The 16103-nt window shown below is 40.1% G+C and overlaps 2 protein-coding genes across 2 annotated transcripts in view; both read left to right on the top strand.

The window, feature by feature from the left end:
• The first annotated feature begins 1084 nt into the window (after window positions 1–1084).
• LOC127570320 (leukocyte elastase inhibitor-like) lies at window positions 1085–13082 on the top strand. The gene is made up of 7 exons (XM_052015762.1): window positions 1085–1222; window positions 2105–2280; window positions 6944–7081; window positions 7598–7715; window positions 9325–9467; window positions 9559–9726; window positions 12208–13082. The coding sequence occupies exons 2-7, from the start codon at window positions 2113–2115 to the stop codon at window positions 12706–12708; spliced, it is 1236 nt and encodes a 411-aa protein (XP_051871722.1). The 5' UTR covers window positions 1085–1222; window positions 2105–2112; the 3' UTR covers window positions 12709–13082.
• LOC127570322 (leukocyte elastase inhibitor-like) overlaps window positions 1085–16103 on the top strand; it is a 36687-nt gene continuing 21668 nt past the window's right edge. Inside the window, exon 1 of the mRNA XM_052015768.1 lies at window positions 1085–1222. The gene's annotated coding sequence lies outside the window, so the exon portion shown is untranslated. The remainder of the gene's footprint in view (window positions 1223–16103) is intronic.

The raw sequence follows: 16103 nt of genomic DNA, 5'->3' as shown, positions 1-16103 counted from the left end.
TTTGTAAAGATCAGGTCAGCACCATTCTTTTGATGTCTTTTACAAAATGGGGCAAAATATCAAATGATGCATCTTTTAGAAAATACTCAATTCCGATCTGTGGAATTTTGATTAGATGGAAAACTGGGTTGAGCATTGGCAGGTGGGATTTAATGCTGACACCTGCGAGGTGATGCATGTTGGGAAGTCAATCAGGGGTAAGACATATACAGTAAATGGTAGGCATGCAGGAGTGTTGATGAACAGAGAGAACCCATTGTTCCCTGAAAGTGGCAACATGGATTAATAGGGCGGTGAAGAAGGCATACAGCATGCTTACCTTTATAGGTCGGGGTATAGACTATAAAACTTGGGACATTATGTCACAACATTACAAACACTGGTTCAGTCATTATAGTGCGTAGTTCTGGTCACCATAGTACAGGAAGGATGTGATTGAGATGGATAGGGTGCAGAGGAAATTCACCAGAATGTTTCCTGGATTGGAGGACTTTAGTTATGGGAAGACGTAAAGGCTGGGATTGTTTTCCCGGGAGCAAAGGAGGCTGAAGGGTGAAATGATGAAAGTATATCAGATTATAAGAGACATAGTGTAGATTGTCACTGTGGTAGGGGTATCAAAAGCAAGAGGGCATAGGGTTAAGGTGGGAGGAAAAAGATTTAAAGGGGATCTGAGGAGTAAATCTTTTACATGGAGAGTGGTTGATATCTGGAACATGCTGCCAGAGGTGGTAGTGGAATCAGACACAATTACTACATTAAAAGACATTCAGATAGAGACTCAAATAGACAAGGTATAAAAGGATACGGTCCTCATGTGGCCAGATGAGATGGGCACAAAAGTTAGAATGGACACATTGGGCTAAAGGGCCCATTTTAGTGCTATACGACTCTCTGACTCAATAAAAGGACTCAGCAGGGATGATCATTCTAAATGAAATGACAGAAATCTGAACACTTGCCACGCTTTTATTTTCATGTCTTTACATGTCTGACTAATTTGATGTGCAAGCAAGTTGGAAAAAAAGTGACTGAAGTTGAAAGGATTGCCTATGCATAAATTTGGATCTCATCAAACATTTGTCACCTACCTACATTAAGAACGTCCCCTTGAAATGACAGAACTTAAACAGATCCAAAAACCAACCAGGATCCAGGACCAGGAACAGATTCAAAGCACACAAGCAGATTGTGCAGCTTTTCGGTCTTCTCAGAAGTACAGGTAAAAAAACATAAATTGCACCAACAGTGGTACTTATGTACCAGTAACAGTGCGATGGTAGCTACAATTGCAATGTAATAGCAAAACATAATACTGTGAAATAAGCAGAAACGGCAATCAGATAAATGCAGAAGGAGATGCAGCAAAAATGCTCTGTTTGCTGAAAGGTCTGCATGTTGTCAATGTGGCTAAGTCTATAGTGAATTAAGATAAAGAATGAAGTATATGATAACTTGCATGTTCTCAAAACACCCCTGAGCAATTTATAGCCCTTGAAGGACTTTTAACACATTAGAATTTTTATAAGTAAAGGATAACAATATCGTTGATAATGGCATGTTGAAGAAGGTGGTATTTAAGCTTCTTGTATGAGTTACAATTTTTCATGTTCAGATATAGGTTAATACTTATGACTGCATAAGACATGCTGAAACTGGCAGTGGAAGACAGATAAGTGCAGCCTGGACAAGTTTTCTTTTATAAATAAACCTGAGAAGAAACGTCTTTACCCAGAGGGTAGTGAAGCTTTGGAATCCTCAATTCAAGAGGAATATGTTTAAAACTTCTTTTATCTTAAAAGAAGTTTCATCAAATGCAAGATCACTGACCTCAAATGCTAACTCTGATTCTCTCTCTACAGATGCTGCCTGACCTGCATTTTCTGCTTTTTTCTGACTTCCACAAGTATTCTCTTTGGAACATTTTTTCAAATTTCCTTTTCTTCAATAAGGAAGTTTCTGAAATTTAGTTGATATTTCTTGATGGAAATATGTCTGAGATCAACGTCAGTGCCAGACAATTAAGGAATTAAATGTGTCATTGCTTTAATAAATTTTGCCAAAAAATTGTGTTTACTTCTGAGCACATTTTGTTTTCTCCTAGATTTTGCAATGGATTCTCTGATTGCTGCAAATACCAACTTTGCCTTTGATCTCTACACAAAGCTAAAAGAAGAAACTAAAAATGAGAACATATTTCTGTCTCCATTAAGTGTCTCAGTTGCTCTGAGCATGGCATATCTTGGTGCTAGAGGCAACACTGCAGATCAGATGGCCAAGGTGAGTGAGGGATAACTATATTGGCAAGTCATTCATCGGGTATCAAATGGTAAATTTTACATGGTTTTACTCTTGGTCTTGAACCTTGTTGGACTGGAACACTGTTGTTGACTGGCATCTGATCACTCCACCCATCCCTACCTGTTTATAAACTTTTGGTGTGACAGGATTATGTCAAATTGAACCAACTCGTCTCTTAGATTTGAAAGATGTCACTAGTCCCTTATTGTTGCTGGTCTGAAATGTCCACCAATAACGTCATGGGAATGCCTTTACCAGAAGGACTGGAATAATTCAAGAAAGTGGCTCACTGCCAACTTCTCAAGCAAAGTGAGGGATGGGCCTAGACTGTGAAACCCTCATTCCAAAAAATTAATCAACGGAACTAAATTTTCACTCAGCTTTCCCTGAAACTTTTCAATTGGTCTGGATTTGTTTGGGATGATCAGTTTGATTTTTCATTACAGATTCTTTCAAAATATTATATTGTTAATTTCATTCAATGGTGCTATGTGTATTATTCATGGGTATATAATAGGCCAGGGCTTCCAGGACAACAGTTTGGAACAAGTATGCTGTGTCCTTAATTCCACCCCAAATCCAAGAGGATGGGGAGTTGCATTTGGCTAAAGGCATCCATGACCCCTGTATACTAAGCAGAAAGTAGAAATGAACTCGTCTTTTTATTAGCAACAAACAATCTACTGGAAGAACTCAACGTTTCGACCCAAAACGTCGACAACTCCTTATCTCCCACAGATGCTGCTCAACCTGCTGAATTCTTCCAGCAGATTGTTTGTTGCTCCAGATTCCAGCATCTGCAATCTCTTGTGTCTCCATAGTTTTTTTATACATTTGGTATCACTTCCTGGTTCTGCCTCATCAACTTGAAATTCTGCCTCTGTTTCTCTCTCCACAAACGCTGCCTGAGCTGTTGAGTATTTTCAGCAAATTCTGGTTTATTTCAGAATTCCAAATTTTTCAGTATGTCATATTCAGATTACTGCTTTATTGACTGATTTGGTAACCCAACTTTTCACCTTCAAAGATTTTCACACAAACACCTCGAATCTATTGTGTTCCTATGTATTTATAGTAGAGGGTTAAAGATCAGGAATTCACAATGTGTTGCTAAAGATTTGGGATTCTGCAACATTCTCTTGTATTCTATTGATGAATTTTTTGCTGTACCTCAATGCAAGTGATAATAATAAACCAATTCCAATAAAACAAATACTTGCGACCAAACAGGAGTTATTGTTTGCCCTCAATCTCAGTCGCAATTCTGCCTACATCCAATTTCAAGCATTTGATGAAATTCAGATCAGAATCAACTACTGGTGCCTTTACTCAATTCTGATTAATGGAATATGTTCACCTTGGGTGGCAAAGCACAGAGAAGTGCTAATGTTTCATGCTCTGTCTAACATACTTTTCTATTGAAGTCAATGGATCTGATGCTACCAAAAACGTGTAGCTGCTTGTCTGCAAGGACAGTCATATTCTGAGTGCCCCTTCCTGCAGTCACTAATCCATCATTTCACAGCAACTTTGTGTAGTATTGCAATCTGTAAATGCTTGCTCTGCTGACCACCAAATTAGCTGAAATCACAATATAAAATTCTACCTGTGGGATTGCATTAAGATGCATCAGTCATGTATTGGAAAAGGAGCAGATCTAATATCCCATGATTTGATAAACTTGTACTTCCTGTAACTTATGTTTGTACTTTATTGTGTAGAATTGGGATGGGCTGTTGTCAATATGGTTCTGTGGAAGGAAAATTTTATTCTGTAAATGTTGCAAAATTTTCAGGTGTGACCGTAGAAATGTGAAGGTGTTACATGCCTTTACATGTAATCTGAGCAATAGGATCTTGCACAATGATTCAGAATATGCAAGAACTAACAAATCCTAATACATTTCCCTCTGACTTGCTTCTGACAAGTAAGATGATATGTAATTTTATTATGACTGTGCCATCACAACATGAAACTCTCAACTTAATCACCCCTGTTTTTAAGGTTTTTTTAACGTTCTGCATTTTTCAGCTTACTCAGAGTGAATGAAGTGGTCATCTGGTCACTGCATAATACTTATGCAGTTGTCCTGTGAGAGGGAACTTAATCTAATTTTGACTCCATTTGCAAATTGAACACCATGTAGTTGGCTGTCAAAGTTAAAAGCTGGTAACATCCTTCAATAATATTTTAATGAGGGTGAGTTATTTAAAAGGATACAAACAGTGGTGAAGCTAGAAATGTGTTTTGTTCAGCAAGGTGCAGGATGATTCCATTGGTTAGTACGTCACTACACTCAAGGAGCAGCAAAAAGGCAAGGAAGCAAAGGATGAACCAAATGTAACAAAAAGTTGGAAGTGTGCCAGATGGTTTAGGAGTCAGGGTGTGGTCCTGGTGCTAAACTAACATGACAAGTTGGTAAGCAATCATTTTCTAGAGCCTTTACCCAAAGAAATCAGAAGCATTAGTCAATGCAGGGTCAATATTTGAAGGTGGAATAGGACTGAAGTTCCACCAGATAGAGAAAGGTACTGCTTGTTTGCAACAAAGGAATGTGAGTCGTCTATTCAGCCCCTCAGGCCTTGCTGCCGTTCAATTCATGGAGAGACTTGGCTTTACTTATATCATTGCTTCCTGCCCTCCTCCAAGAAAGCCACCTGCATCAGGGGGAGGAAAAGTGGGTGAAGGGTGAAAATTGGCAGATAGCAAAGACAACACATTCTGTGCCGCTGGACTGAAAATTAAAAGAAAACTGACATTTTTGAAAATCCTTCTGAGGTTGACTTATTAAGCTTCACTTTAAATACACCATCATCATCTGCACAGCAAAGTCAAATGCAAGGTGGGGAGAACAGGCATTGGTATTCTCAGGGATTAGCAACTGTGCCAGACAGGCAGGAGAAGATTAGGCACTTGAATGCAGATGGGAAATTAATGTGGAAGGAATGTATTGAAGTTTTGTGAGACATTGGAACTAGTTTAGAACAGGAGACAGCTGTATGATTCAGATATGGTGGGGTAGAAATTCTTTAGTCCATAGAATCATCTACAAAAATGGCCTTGCACAGGACACAAATGCCAGTTATTTCTGCTGCTAGTAGTGCAGGTTTTGAGCCAGAGCACATGCTCTTTGGAATCACAGATCATAGTCATATCCCCAATATTCCGTATCAAGTGAAAGTAATTTCATGAATTCAATTTATCTCTTGAATTCAACCACGTTGACTGCTGTCAGGGCTCCAGCTCTTAAAGGGAGGTTGACCACTGAAAATCACCACTGCTATATCTCAAGATATAGTTGTCGACCACTGGCAGACAAATGGGGCACACAAACGGGCAGAGGGGCAGGCGTGCTCCAACTCAGGGTCTCGGATGCAGGTGTTGTCATCCACGTCCATGTGATAGACAGCTGCACAGTGACCCTGCATGTTAGGGGACCCAGTAAAGCAGCTGTCCCTTCCTACGATGGAGGAGCCGGCAGACTAAGTAAGTGCCATGAATGACACTGCATTGACCTGTTTCCAAGGACAAAAGAGGTTTAATGAGTTCATTCTTGTGGTCGAGATCAGTGGAAACAGCTTCAAGTCCCATCTGACATTTCAAGCACCACTGAACTCAAAGTCTTCCCTCTGCTCTAACACTGACACACAGATCTCACAGCTCACACACATTCTCAATGATTCAACGATTATAGCCAAAAAAAACCAAACAATTGGAGGAAAATTCAGTGAGTCAGGCAGCATCTGTGGGTGGTCAGCATTTGGGGTTGTGACTCTGCATCAGGACACTCCAGTAGTTTGTTTTTTGCTCCAGGTTACAGCATCTGCAGTCTCTTGTGTCTCTAACTATCACAGCCACCTCACTCACACACAAACATGGTTCACATTCTTCACATTCACATGCAAGAGAAGGTAATAGGTAAAAGGTGCCTGAAGCAGCAAAGCATATGGGAACCCTTCCTGACCTCAGTGCCTTTGCATAATTAGAGGAGAGTAGTTTGCAATCATGTGCTGAGATGCCACAGAGCTGGTGATTACAATGGCTGCAAAAGGACATTGAGGCCAATGGTATCCAATTTGCCCTCTCAGTTACCAACACCCCCCCATCCCACAATCTCTTATGCCTCATAACATGCAAAAACTTCAAACAAACCCCACTTTTTAGCTCCCTCCCCTCAACATGACACCATCCGTCTTTAACAGTTTAGGATGTGCAGGATCTGAAAAGGACCTCCTGTGAACTACAGAATACAGAGCAAGAAGTAAATACCCTGTCATGAACATCCACCAGTTGTTGGGCTGGAGAAATGTTGAGAGATGGGAAAGAATATCTCCTCAAAAACTTTGAACATAAACCTAAGAATTTTTAAAGAGAATGTCACTGCCAATGAATCAATTCAACAATCCATTTACCCTGGTTGCAACGTGGACTATCAAACGCATGCCCTTTAGCAACTGTGTTGAGGCTCCTTTTTCAACACCTCCTATACCTGCCACCTTTCCTTCCTAGAAGAATAAGAGCAGTAGGTTTATGGGACCACCATCATCTGCAAGTCACATACCATCTATCCTGCCTTGCAAGTATATCTCATCGTAGCTTCATTGTTGTTTGACTCTCATCGTAAATGTTACTTTCGTAACAGGTTCTGCATTTTGACACAGAACGTGATGTCCATGCAAGAGTCAAGGAACTAATGGCCAAAATCAACAAACCTGATGCTTCTTATCTTCTAAGACTGGCCAACCGTATGTATGGAGAAGAAACCTTCAACATTCTCAGAGTAAGATCAAATAGAGGACAACTGTTGGGCATATGCCTTTTAAAAACATACAGTTAATGCATAACTTCAACTAATTATTTCAAGTATAAGATATAATTCTGTGTATTTTCCTACTCTACTTCTCTGTAATTGCTGACCTGGTAGTTCTGATGTTGAAAATGTCCCTCTGGGATCACACAATGGAAATGCAGTCACATAGATGATCTCAAATCTATCCAATTAAATTAATGAACAAGAAACAGGAGCATGTTGGTGTTTGGTGGGAATGGTACAGAGGTCAAGTAGAGGCCTATAGCCAATTTAAAAAACTATTAAATGAGATGATGGACATGTATGCACACATTTGCCCCATCACGAGGAGGAAGCACATGCATTCTCCTCTAAAAGCTCTTTAAATGCATCAGAAACATTTGAAAGATTGACATATTTACATATGTTCTGATTCCCTCTTAGCTGGAAATAAACATTATCCAACTGTGTGTATAATGCTTGGGCATTTATGGTTCTATTTTGCAGGAATTTCAAAACTCCAGCTTGAACTACTATAAAGCAGAATTGGCTGCTGTCAGTTTTCTAAAACACTCAGAAGCTGTCAGGAATGAGATCAATACTTACGTAGAAAATAAGACTGAGGGTAAGATGTACTTTATGATTTAAGACAGTTGTACTCCATAGTTCAGTCAAAGTTGATAAGAAATGATCCATCCCCATTAACATCAATTGTAATCTGAAATTTGCTGATTTAACACAATTAAAATCACTACTGACAGTTAAACCACTTCTGAAAGGAGATTTTTTATTATTGCACCCAATCTATGGATTATTTTATTGCTGTTTGTTGGCTTTAAAGTATGACTTTAATTGGACTTCAATAAACTTCAAAGAAATTAGCTTCAATTTCATTTTAGAATGGAGGTGACAGATGTTGAATAATTTCCCATTCATCCAGTAGATCGGCTCCATTCCAGTGGGAAACTCATTGGAGGTGAGCTGCAGCATTGCAAGGAGAAAGACTGAGGAAAGCGTTGATGCAATGACACAGCTTAGCTTGACACCAGTCTGCACTGGGATTGGGTCTGTGGTGAAACCAAAGGTTAGAATCACAACTTGTATGCCATCATGCAGCAGATGTAAAATGGGGATAGATTTTTGAGGGCAGCCAAATCTGAGAAGTATTCTCCACAGTCGCTGTTGGTTAACAGAGTCAAAGGCTTGGTAAAGTAAATAAAGATCATGTAAATTGGTTGATGCTACACACCGAATTTTTATTGGAGACGCCATGTGGTGATGATCACTTCCATTCTGCCGTAAGATGGATAGAATTCGCATGGTGTTTCAGGGAGCTGATCACAAAAATGGTGTCTTTGAGATCCCCAGACATGTCCTCCTCCCACATCGGGTAGATTCATATTTTGTGAATTTGTGTCTTAGATCTCGGCCAAGTCTTAGAACTGTAAAATGTGAAGCACCGTTCATCTCTCAAGAGCCAAGGTGGACATCAATGATGTAATTCACTTGTATGTTCATTCTGCCAGCACAACATGTGTCCAACTCAGGAACAAGGCCTTCTAAGATGAAGACTTCAAACCCAGCTCAAAGGTCATGGTCTGCCTAGCAGCACTGATCCCTCTCATAGAGTCACAGAGTCCAGGTCTTGTATGCTTCAGAGCTATGGAAACCTTGCATGCAGCAGGCATCACATGACATCAAAGAGATATTTTTGCAAAATCCTTCAGATCTCCTGACAGGAAAACCAAACCAATATGTGTCCCCTCCCAGCCCAATTTCCTCAGCATTGAGGCTCTAATTACATTAAGCTGATGATGGGCTATAAATCGGATACAGTATGTTCTGATGTAGCGACTGATTCAACTGATGGCCTGTGAGGTTATTTCAGAGGGCATACAAAAGCCAAGCACAGTTCTGTGAGACTGAAGTCATACATGCACCATACTGGGCAAAGATAGAAGAATTCAAGTAAGATTTTCTGACAACTCAGTAGTTTCACAGTTGCCATTTTATAAAATACCATTTTGTTTCAATGTGTTTAAAGTTTGTCACTGCCGCACTGAGATTTGAATTCATTTCTCCAGCCTTTCAGTTCAGCAACCTAGTTTACTACTCAAGTACGTTCACAAATCCTTGGCCATTGCTGTGTAACATAATGCAAATATTATTTTGTTTTAGAAATTATTGTGCCAGCCTTCGTTGCTGAAGCATTCGATTTGTGATCTTTCATTTAGGTAAAATCAAAGATTTGCTGCCAGAGGATGCGATTACTCCTCTCACTGTTCTTGTTCTTGTAAATGCCATCTACTTTAAAGGGAAGTGGAACAGCAAATTTAATGAAAAAGATACGTATGTAACCAAGTTCAAGATGAACAAGGTATGTTGCTCTGGTGGTAAAGTAATTGCCAGCAAAATATTACATTTATTGTCAAACTGATGCTGATGTTAATATATCACTTTCTTCTCAGAATGAGTCCAAAACAGTGCATATGATGTCCCAGGAGGAAAATTTCAATTTTAGTTATATTGCTGAACTCAAAACCAGTGTTCTTGAGCTTCCTTATGAACAGAAGGAACTGAGTATGATCATCCTACTGCCCGATGACATCAGTGAAAACACGACTGGACTGGAACAGGTAACTAAAAGATTAATTGCAATGAGAAAGGAAACTTAAAGGGAGACTTTAGTTGCCTGGACCATTTCGGCCACTACAATTTTAACAACCACCCTCATTAAATACTCCTCTCCATTTAAAATAGAAGAAGATTATAAGAATAGGAGTGGACCTTGCTTCAACATTCACTGAGATCATAACTGGTCTCTGACTGAATTCCAGTTACCCATATCCCCGAACACTTGTAGTTGGCAAAAATTTATTTGTCTCTAATTTAAAATTAACACTTGACCATGATAAATCGTCATTTGTGGAAGTGTGTTCTAAATTCCCACTGCCCTGCTCATTCAGTGTTTTCAAACTTCACTTCTCACTTTGTGTCTAACTTTGGAATCGTGCCTCATCGTTCCAGGCTCCTTTAATTATTTAAAATCAATCACATACCCCATTTTCTTCTCAATTTCAAAAAGAGATTGTATATTAGGATATTGCAGGGGAATGGGGAGAACGGTGCACACATTAATTATATTTAAAATCCAACCTCTCAATGCAATCATATTTTTTGTGTATGGTCACACATATTTGGAAATTTAATCCAGGTGTGCGTATATTTACAGTGTCTCCCAAGCATGTGCAATGATATTAAATGCTTGCAGAGCATAACCTGTCATCAGTTGCTCAAAACTTTTTGAAGCATTCATGGTCTGCATATAGCACCGACCACTCAAACCATGGCAGATCAACCAGAGGGATGAGAGTTAAAAGAGGCTGATCTTACTTATTCCATGCAATGAAAGCTGAGGCATCCATTTTCTTGCCTTTCTACGTCCTTTGGTCTTCACTCCCACTCTGCACTCTTTCCCCCAGTGTTGTTTGGGTTCTGCTCACTTGTCCACCCACCCAAACTTTCCCCTGCACCCTGTCCGATGGAATGTCCCACTCACCCACCATCTGAACGTGACCCAGCATGATCATTGATCCGGCTTCAACATGACCAGTGGAGAACCATCTGTATGTATCATTGTATTTATAGTATCTCTTTGACGTAGAAATTCTAATATATATCACCACATTTCTGTGCTCCATGTAAAGAGTTTTATTTCACTGCATAATTTGTGATGCAGATAATGTTCCTTTTGGGTCCTTTGTTCATATGAGGCACTTATACATGGAGGCACCTGGACGTGTTCAGTGACATTCAGACACACAGCAGCATGTGTGTGGATGCCATTTCCACAAAATTCATCTGCGCCTGCATGGTCCACAGAGGTTGCGGGGCTCCTGTGCAGGGACAGGTCTTTCCAATAAATGTGAACTCTGCTTTGGCAAAAAATAAAGAGAAAGCATAAGGATCACCCAGCCCTTGGAGTTCACTGGTGAGATGTGTCCTTTCATTTAAAGACCTATCACTTCCTGTGACCTCCTCAATGCTGAACCACACCAGTTCACCTCACTGCTCCATCTTGCTCCCTGTTCCTCTCCCCACAGTTCCTGACTTTTTTTTCAAAAGAGATAATCTTCAACATTAACATAGTATGAAGATGGTGGAATTGTGCACCACAAGCTCAAGACAAGTTTTGGGAGGCCCCAGTCATCTTCGCATTTGGACCTGCAGCTGCTGCTTTGGTTGGTGAAGAAATCAGTCAACTTCCATGATAAACTATGTCTAACTATGACCTTCAAGCCCTAGCCACTAAATTATACTGAATACAAAATATATATTTATAGGTACAGAAAATAATCCTGTCTCCTTCTACTTTTTACAGTGCTCAAACAGGTGTTTGCACCAGTGAGATACAAGTAGGGCATCACTTTCTGAACTGATGCACCAACATGTCTTTCCAGGCAACTTTCTTGCACATCTCAGTTTTAAAAACATTCCAGATATGGAAACAGAATTTAATTTAATCCCTTGTCCATGGTCTTCTTGCTTTCTGTCAAAGTTTGTAGTAAATTAATGATGGATGTGTAATACCACAGCCCCAATAAGCTGTCTGTAAATGCGGACATTATAGCAGATGATCTCATTCCAAATCCATGTCTGAGGCAAGAACTCAATTGGGTTGCAAATGACAGGCATTGTAATGGATGCCCTTAACCAGGGATGGGATTAGATGGTATAGTAATGGCGCAGGGCTTGTTCAATAGAAGAGATGCAAAAATTATAGATCAGTTTAAAGAAGGAAGTGTTTACAGAAGCATTGATGGATAAAAATAGACTATGGATGGAAGATTGAAGCAGATTACACTTAGCAGAGATTTGCAGAAGTTGGTGTGGCCTACAGGGATGCAAGACTTCATATAGATGGCTCAACACTGTGTGCTCAACTGACACAGGTGGCTTCACAAACAATTATGTCACAAATTTTACTCTGATGCAACGGAGAAACTACTTTTCATTGCTCCAGAATGTATAGTATCAGAACAGTTAAGTTTCCTGTTTAAATAATGCAATAAGATAAACAACATTTTTATTCATTAGTCTGTTTTCTGTTTTGACAGCTTGAAAAGGCACTTGCAAACAACACTCTGCTCAAATGGATTAACCTGGAAAATATGATGCAAAAGAAGGTTACCGTTCATCTGCCCAGATTTAAACTGGAAGACCAGTTTAATCTTGAAGATAAACTTTCGGCAATGGGAATGATTGACGCCTTTGATCAATCAAGGGCCAATTTCTCTGGCATATCTGAGAAAAATAATTTATCTTTGTCAAAGGTTATTCATAAATCCTTTGTGGAAGTTAATGAAGAGGGCACTGAAGCAGCTGCAGCTACAGCAATACCAATGAATCGCACTTCTTATCAAATACCTCAAAAATTCGTAGCAGATCATCCCTTCCTGTTTTTCATCAAACACAACAAAACACAGAGCATTTTGTTCTTTGGCCGATACAGTTCACCAGTGGATGAAGCTGTGGGAAGTGGGGCCTCAGGCAACATGATACAGCAGGTTCAAAGCCGCACACAGATAAAGCAAGAGTGGAGACAGGTCAACTTCTGATTCAAAAAGATATTTTGCATTTCGCTACATTACAGGGAATTTCCCAATTACTAATTGGTGAATGGAGGCAATCTGGTATAGGGCTGATTTCATTTATCTGAAGATGATTTATTTAACACATCCTTCTCTTGCTGGTTACTGTTGTGTACTTATTGCTGTTTTTAGGAATTTAATTTTCAACCTCACCTTCAAGGTGAAGAATAATTTTCGGCATGCTTTGCTTTCACTAGCTTGAAAGTGTTGATGTGTAAACTTGTATCTTTTGCAATTCATATTCTTGGTATTCCAAAGGTAATTTTTCCTTCAATAATTCAAATTATTCAGGAATTCAAATCAAGTAATTTGAATGAAATAAAGAGAAATTACAACTCTAAGGTTTTGAAACTATTTTAATTTCGAAAGAAAATATATTTATTTCTAAAACTGAATTCCCTTAACAATGATTAATGTCAATATTTGAATTTTATTCTAAAGGTACACCTAAGGAAAAGTTTTCCAGGTATATCACATGCACAACATCTGCACAGAAACTGCTAAACAAGTTTGTCACATTTTTCTATTTTAACCATAAAATGGGACCACAGCAGAACTGCCCAAATCATAGCCATAGGAATCTTATTAGCTGCTAATTCTGTTATCATCATTTACTGAGTTGACCAATACCATTTTTCTCATTGAAGGAAAGACCTGTGAGTTTGGTAGATGGACACGAGAAGATAATTTACGATAGAGTAGTTGCAGCAGCTGTAATTCAGAATCAGAATCAGGTTTATTATCACTGACATATGATGTGAAACTTGTTGTTGTGTGGCAGCAGTACAGTGCAAAGACATAAAAATCTATAAATTGCAATAATAAATAATTAGTGCAAAAAAATAGGAATAATGGGGTAGTGTTCTTGGGTTTATTCATCATTCAGAAATCTAATGGTGGAGGGGAAGAATATGTTCCTGAATCATTGAGTGTGGGTCTTCAGGCTCCTGTACCTGCTCTCCAATAGTAGTATCGAGAAGAGGGCATGTCCCGGATGGTGAGGGTCCTTAATGATGGATGCTGCCTTCTTGAGGCACCGCCTCTTGACGATGGTCTCGATGATGGGGAGGGGTGTACCCGTGATGGAGATGACTGAGTCTACAACCCTCTGCAACCTCTTTCGATCCTGCGAATTTGAGCCTCTATACCAGGTGGTGATGTGACCAATCAGAATACTCTCCACTGTAAATCTATAGAAATTTGCAAGAGCCTTTGGTGACATACCAAATCTCCTCAAACTCCTAACAAAGTAGAGTCGCTGCTGTGCCTTCTTCATGATTGCATCAATGTGTTGGGCCCAGGATAGATCCTCTGAGATGTTGACGTGCAGGAACTTAAAACTGCTCACCCTTTCCACCGCTGACCGCTCAATGAGGACGGGTGTGTGTTCTCCTGACTTCCCCTTCCTGAAGTCCACGATCAGTTCCTTGGTCTTGCTGACGTTGAGTGCGAGGTTGTTGTTGCAACACCACTCAAGCAGCTTATCTAGCTCACTCCTGTAAGCGTCCTTATTGCCATCTGAGATTCTACCAACAACGATTGTGTCATTGGTGAATTTATGGATGGTGTTTGAGCTGTGCCTAGCCGCACAGTCATGAGTGTAGAGAGAGTAGAGCAGTGGGCTAAGCACACATCCTTGAGGTGGGCTCGTGTTGATTCCGGGTACAATGTAAATCACATGGATTACGAAGTCTCACTTTGCTAATTAACTTGGTGAATCTGCACAAGACGTTGGAGACACCACACTTGGAGCACTGCATACAGTTCTAATTGCACTGCTAGCGGAAGGGTGTCATTAAACTGGAAAGGATGCAAAAAAGATGTCACTGGGATTGGAGGATTCAAATTGTAGGGAGAGGCTGGAAAGGCTGGAACTTTTGTCCCTACAATATAGGAGGCTGAAGGATGACTTTATAGAGGTTTATAAGATCTTTATAGGTATAGATAAAGTGAATAGCCACAGTCTTTTTACCAACGTGTGGGGGTCCAAACTGAGAGGGCAGAGGTTTAAATTGAGAGGGGGAAGATTTAAAGGGAACTGAGGGGCAACTTTTTAACACAGAGGGTGGTGTGTTAATGGAATAACTTTCCAGAGGAGGTGGTAGAGGCGTGTACAATTACAATATTTAGGAGACATTTGGACAGTTACATGAATAGGAAAGGTTTAGAGGGATAAGGGCCAAATGCTGGCAACTGGGACTAGCTCAGTTAGGCAACTTGGTTGGTGTGGGCAAGTTGGGCCGAAGGGCCTGTCTTTTGTGCTGTAAAGCGTATGACTCTAATCTCTGGCTCCAGATTTTCCGAATCCTACCATCTTATAACACTAGGCTAGATTTCTAAGTTTACATAGCTACAGATCAGTACTTTTGGGAAACATCCTGACTGGCCTAGGATTTTTTTCAGTGAGGTGTTGACATATTGGTTTTGGTATTGGTTTATTACTGTCACATGTACTGAGATACAGTGAAAAGCTTTTGTGTGCCGTTCAGTCAGATCATGCCATACATAAGTACATTGAGGGAGTAAAAAGAAAAAATAGAATGCAGAAGAAGTGTTGTAGCTGCAAAGAAAGTGCAGTGTATGTAATTTGTAATTGGTTTATTATTGGCACATGCAACGCGATACAGTGACTTTGTTCTGCATGCCACTCATGCAGATCATTTCAAACTATAAGGACATCAAAGTAGCACAGAGGGAAAAGCAATAACAGAATGCAGGATATAGTGTTCCATTTACAGTTACAGAGAAAGTGCAGTGCAGGTAGACAACAAGGTGCAAGGTCCATAGCGAAGTAGATTGTGAAATCAAGAGTTCAATTTTATCATACAAGAGGTCCATTCACAGGGCTTATAACAATGGAATGGAAGCTGTCCTTGAGCCTGGTGGTGTGTGTTTTCAGGCATTTGTATCTTCTGCCCGAGGGGAGGTAGAAGAAGGGAGAATGACGAGGGTGGGAGGGGTCTTTGATTACGTTGGCTGCTTTCCCAAGACAGTGAGAAGTGTAGACAGAGTCCATGGAGGGGAGGCTGGTTTTCGTGATGGACTGAACTATGTCCACAACTCTCTGCAAGTTCTTGCGGTCTTGGGCAGAGCAGTTGCCATATCAAGCTGTGATGCATCCGGATAGAATGCTTTTTATGGTGTATCTCTAAAAATTGGTAAGGATGAAAGGGGACATGCCAAATTTACTTAGCCTCCTGAGGAAGTAGAAGCGCTGGTGTGCTTTCTTGGCCATAGTGTCCACGTGGTTAGACCAGGGCAGGCTATTGGTGATATTTACATCAAGGAACTTGAAGCTCTCAACCATCTCCACCTCAGCATCATTGATACTGACAGGAGCATGTGCACTACCCTGCTTTCTA

The sequence above is a fragment of the Pristis pectinata genome, chromosome 5, assembly GCF_009764475.1.
Source record: "Pristis pectinata isolate sPriPec2 chromosome 5, sPriPec2.1.pri, whole genome shotgun sequence".
Taxonomy (NCBI): domain Eukaryota; kingdom Metazoa; phylum Chordata; class Chondrichthyes; order Rhinopristiformes; family Pristidae; genus Pristis; species Pristis pectinata.
This window is presented reverse-complemented; position numbering and strand designations above follow the sequence as displayed.

Bases quoted from the DNA above. Each gene is read 5' to 3' on its own strand.
- LOC127570320 (XM_052015762.1), top strand. From the start codon at position 2,113: ATGGATTCTCTGATTGCTGCAAATACCAACTTTGCCTTTGATCTCTAC. The intron at 2,281-6,943 runs GTGAGTGAGGGA...CTTTCGTAACAG, and splicing joins CTGCAGATCAGATGGCCAAG to GTTCTGCATTTTGACACAGA. The intron at 9,727-12,207 runs GTAACTAAAAGA...CTGTTTTGACAG, and splicing joins ACACGACTGGACTGGAACAG to CTTGAAAAGGCACTTGCAAA.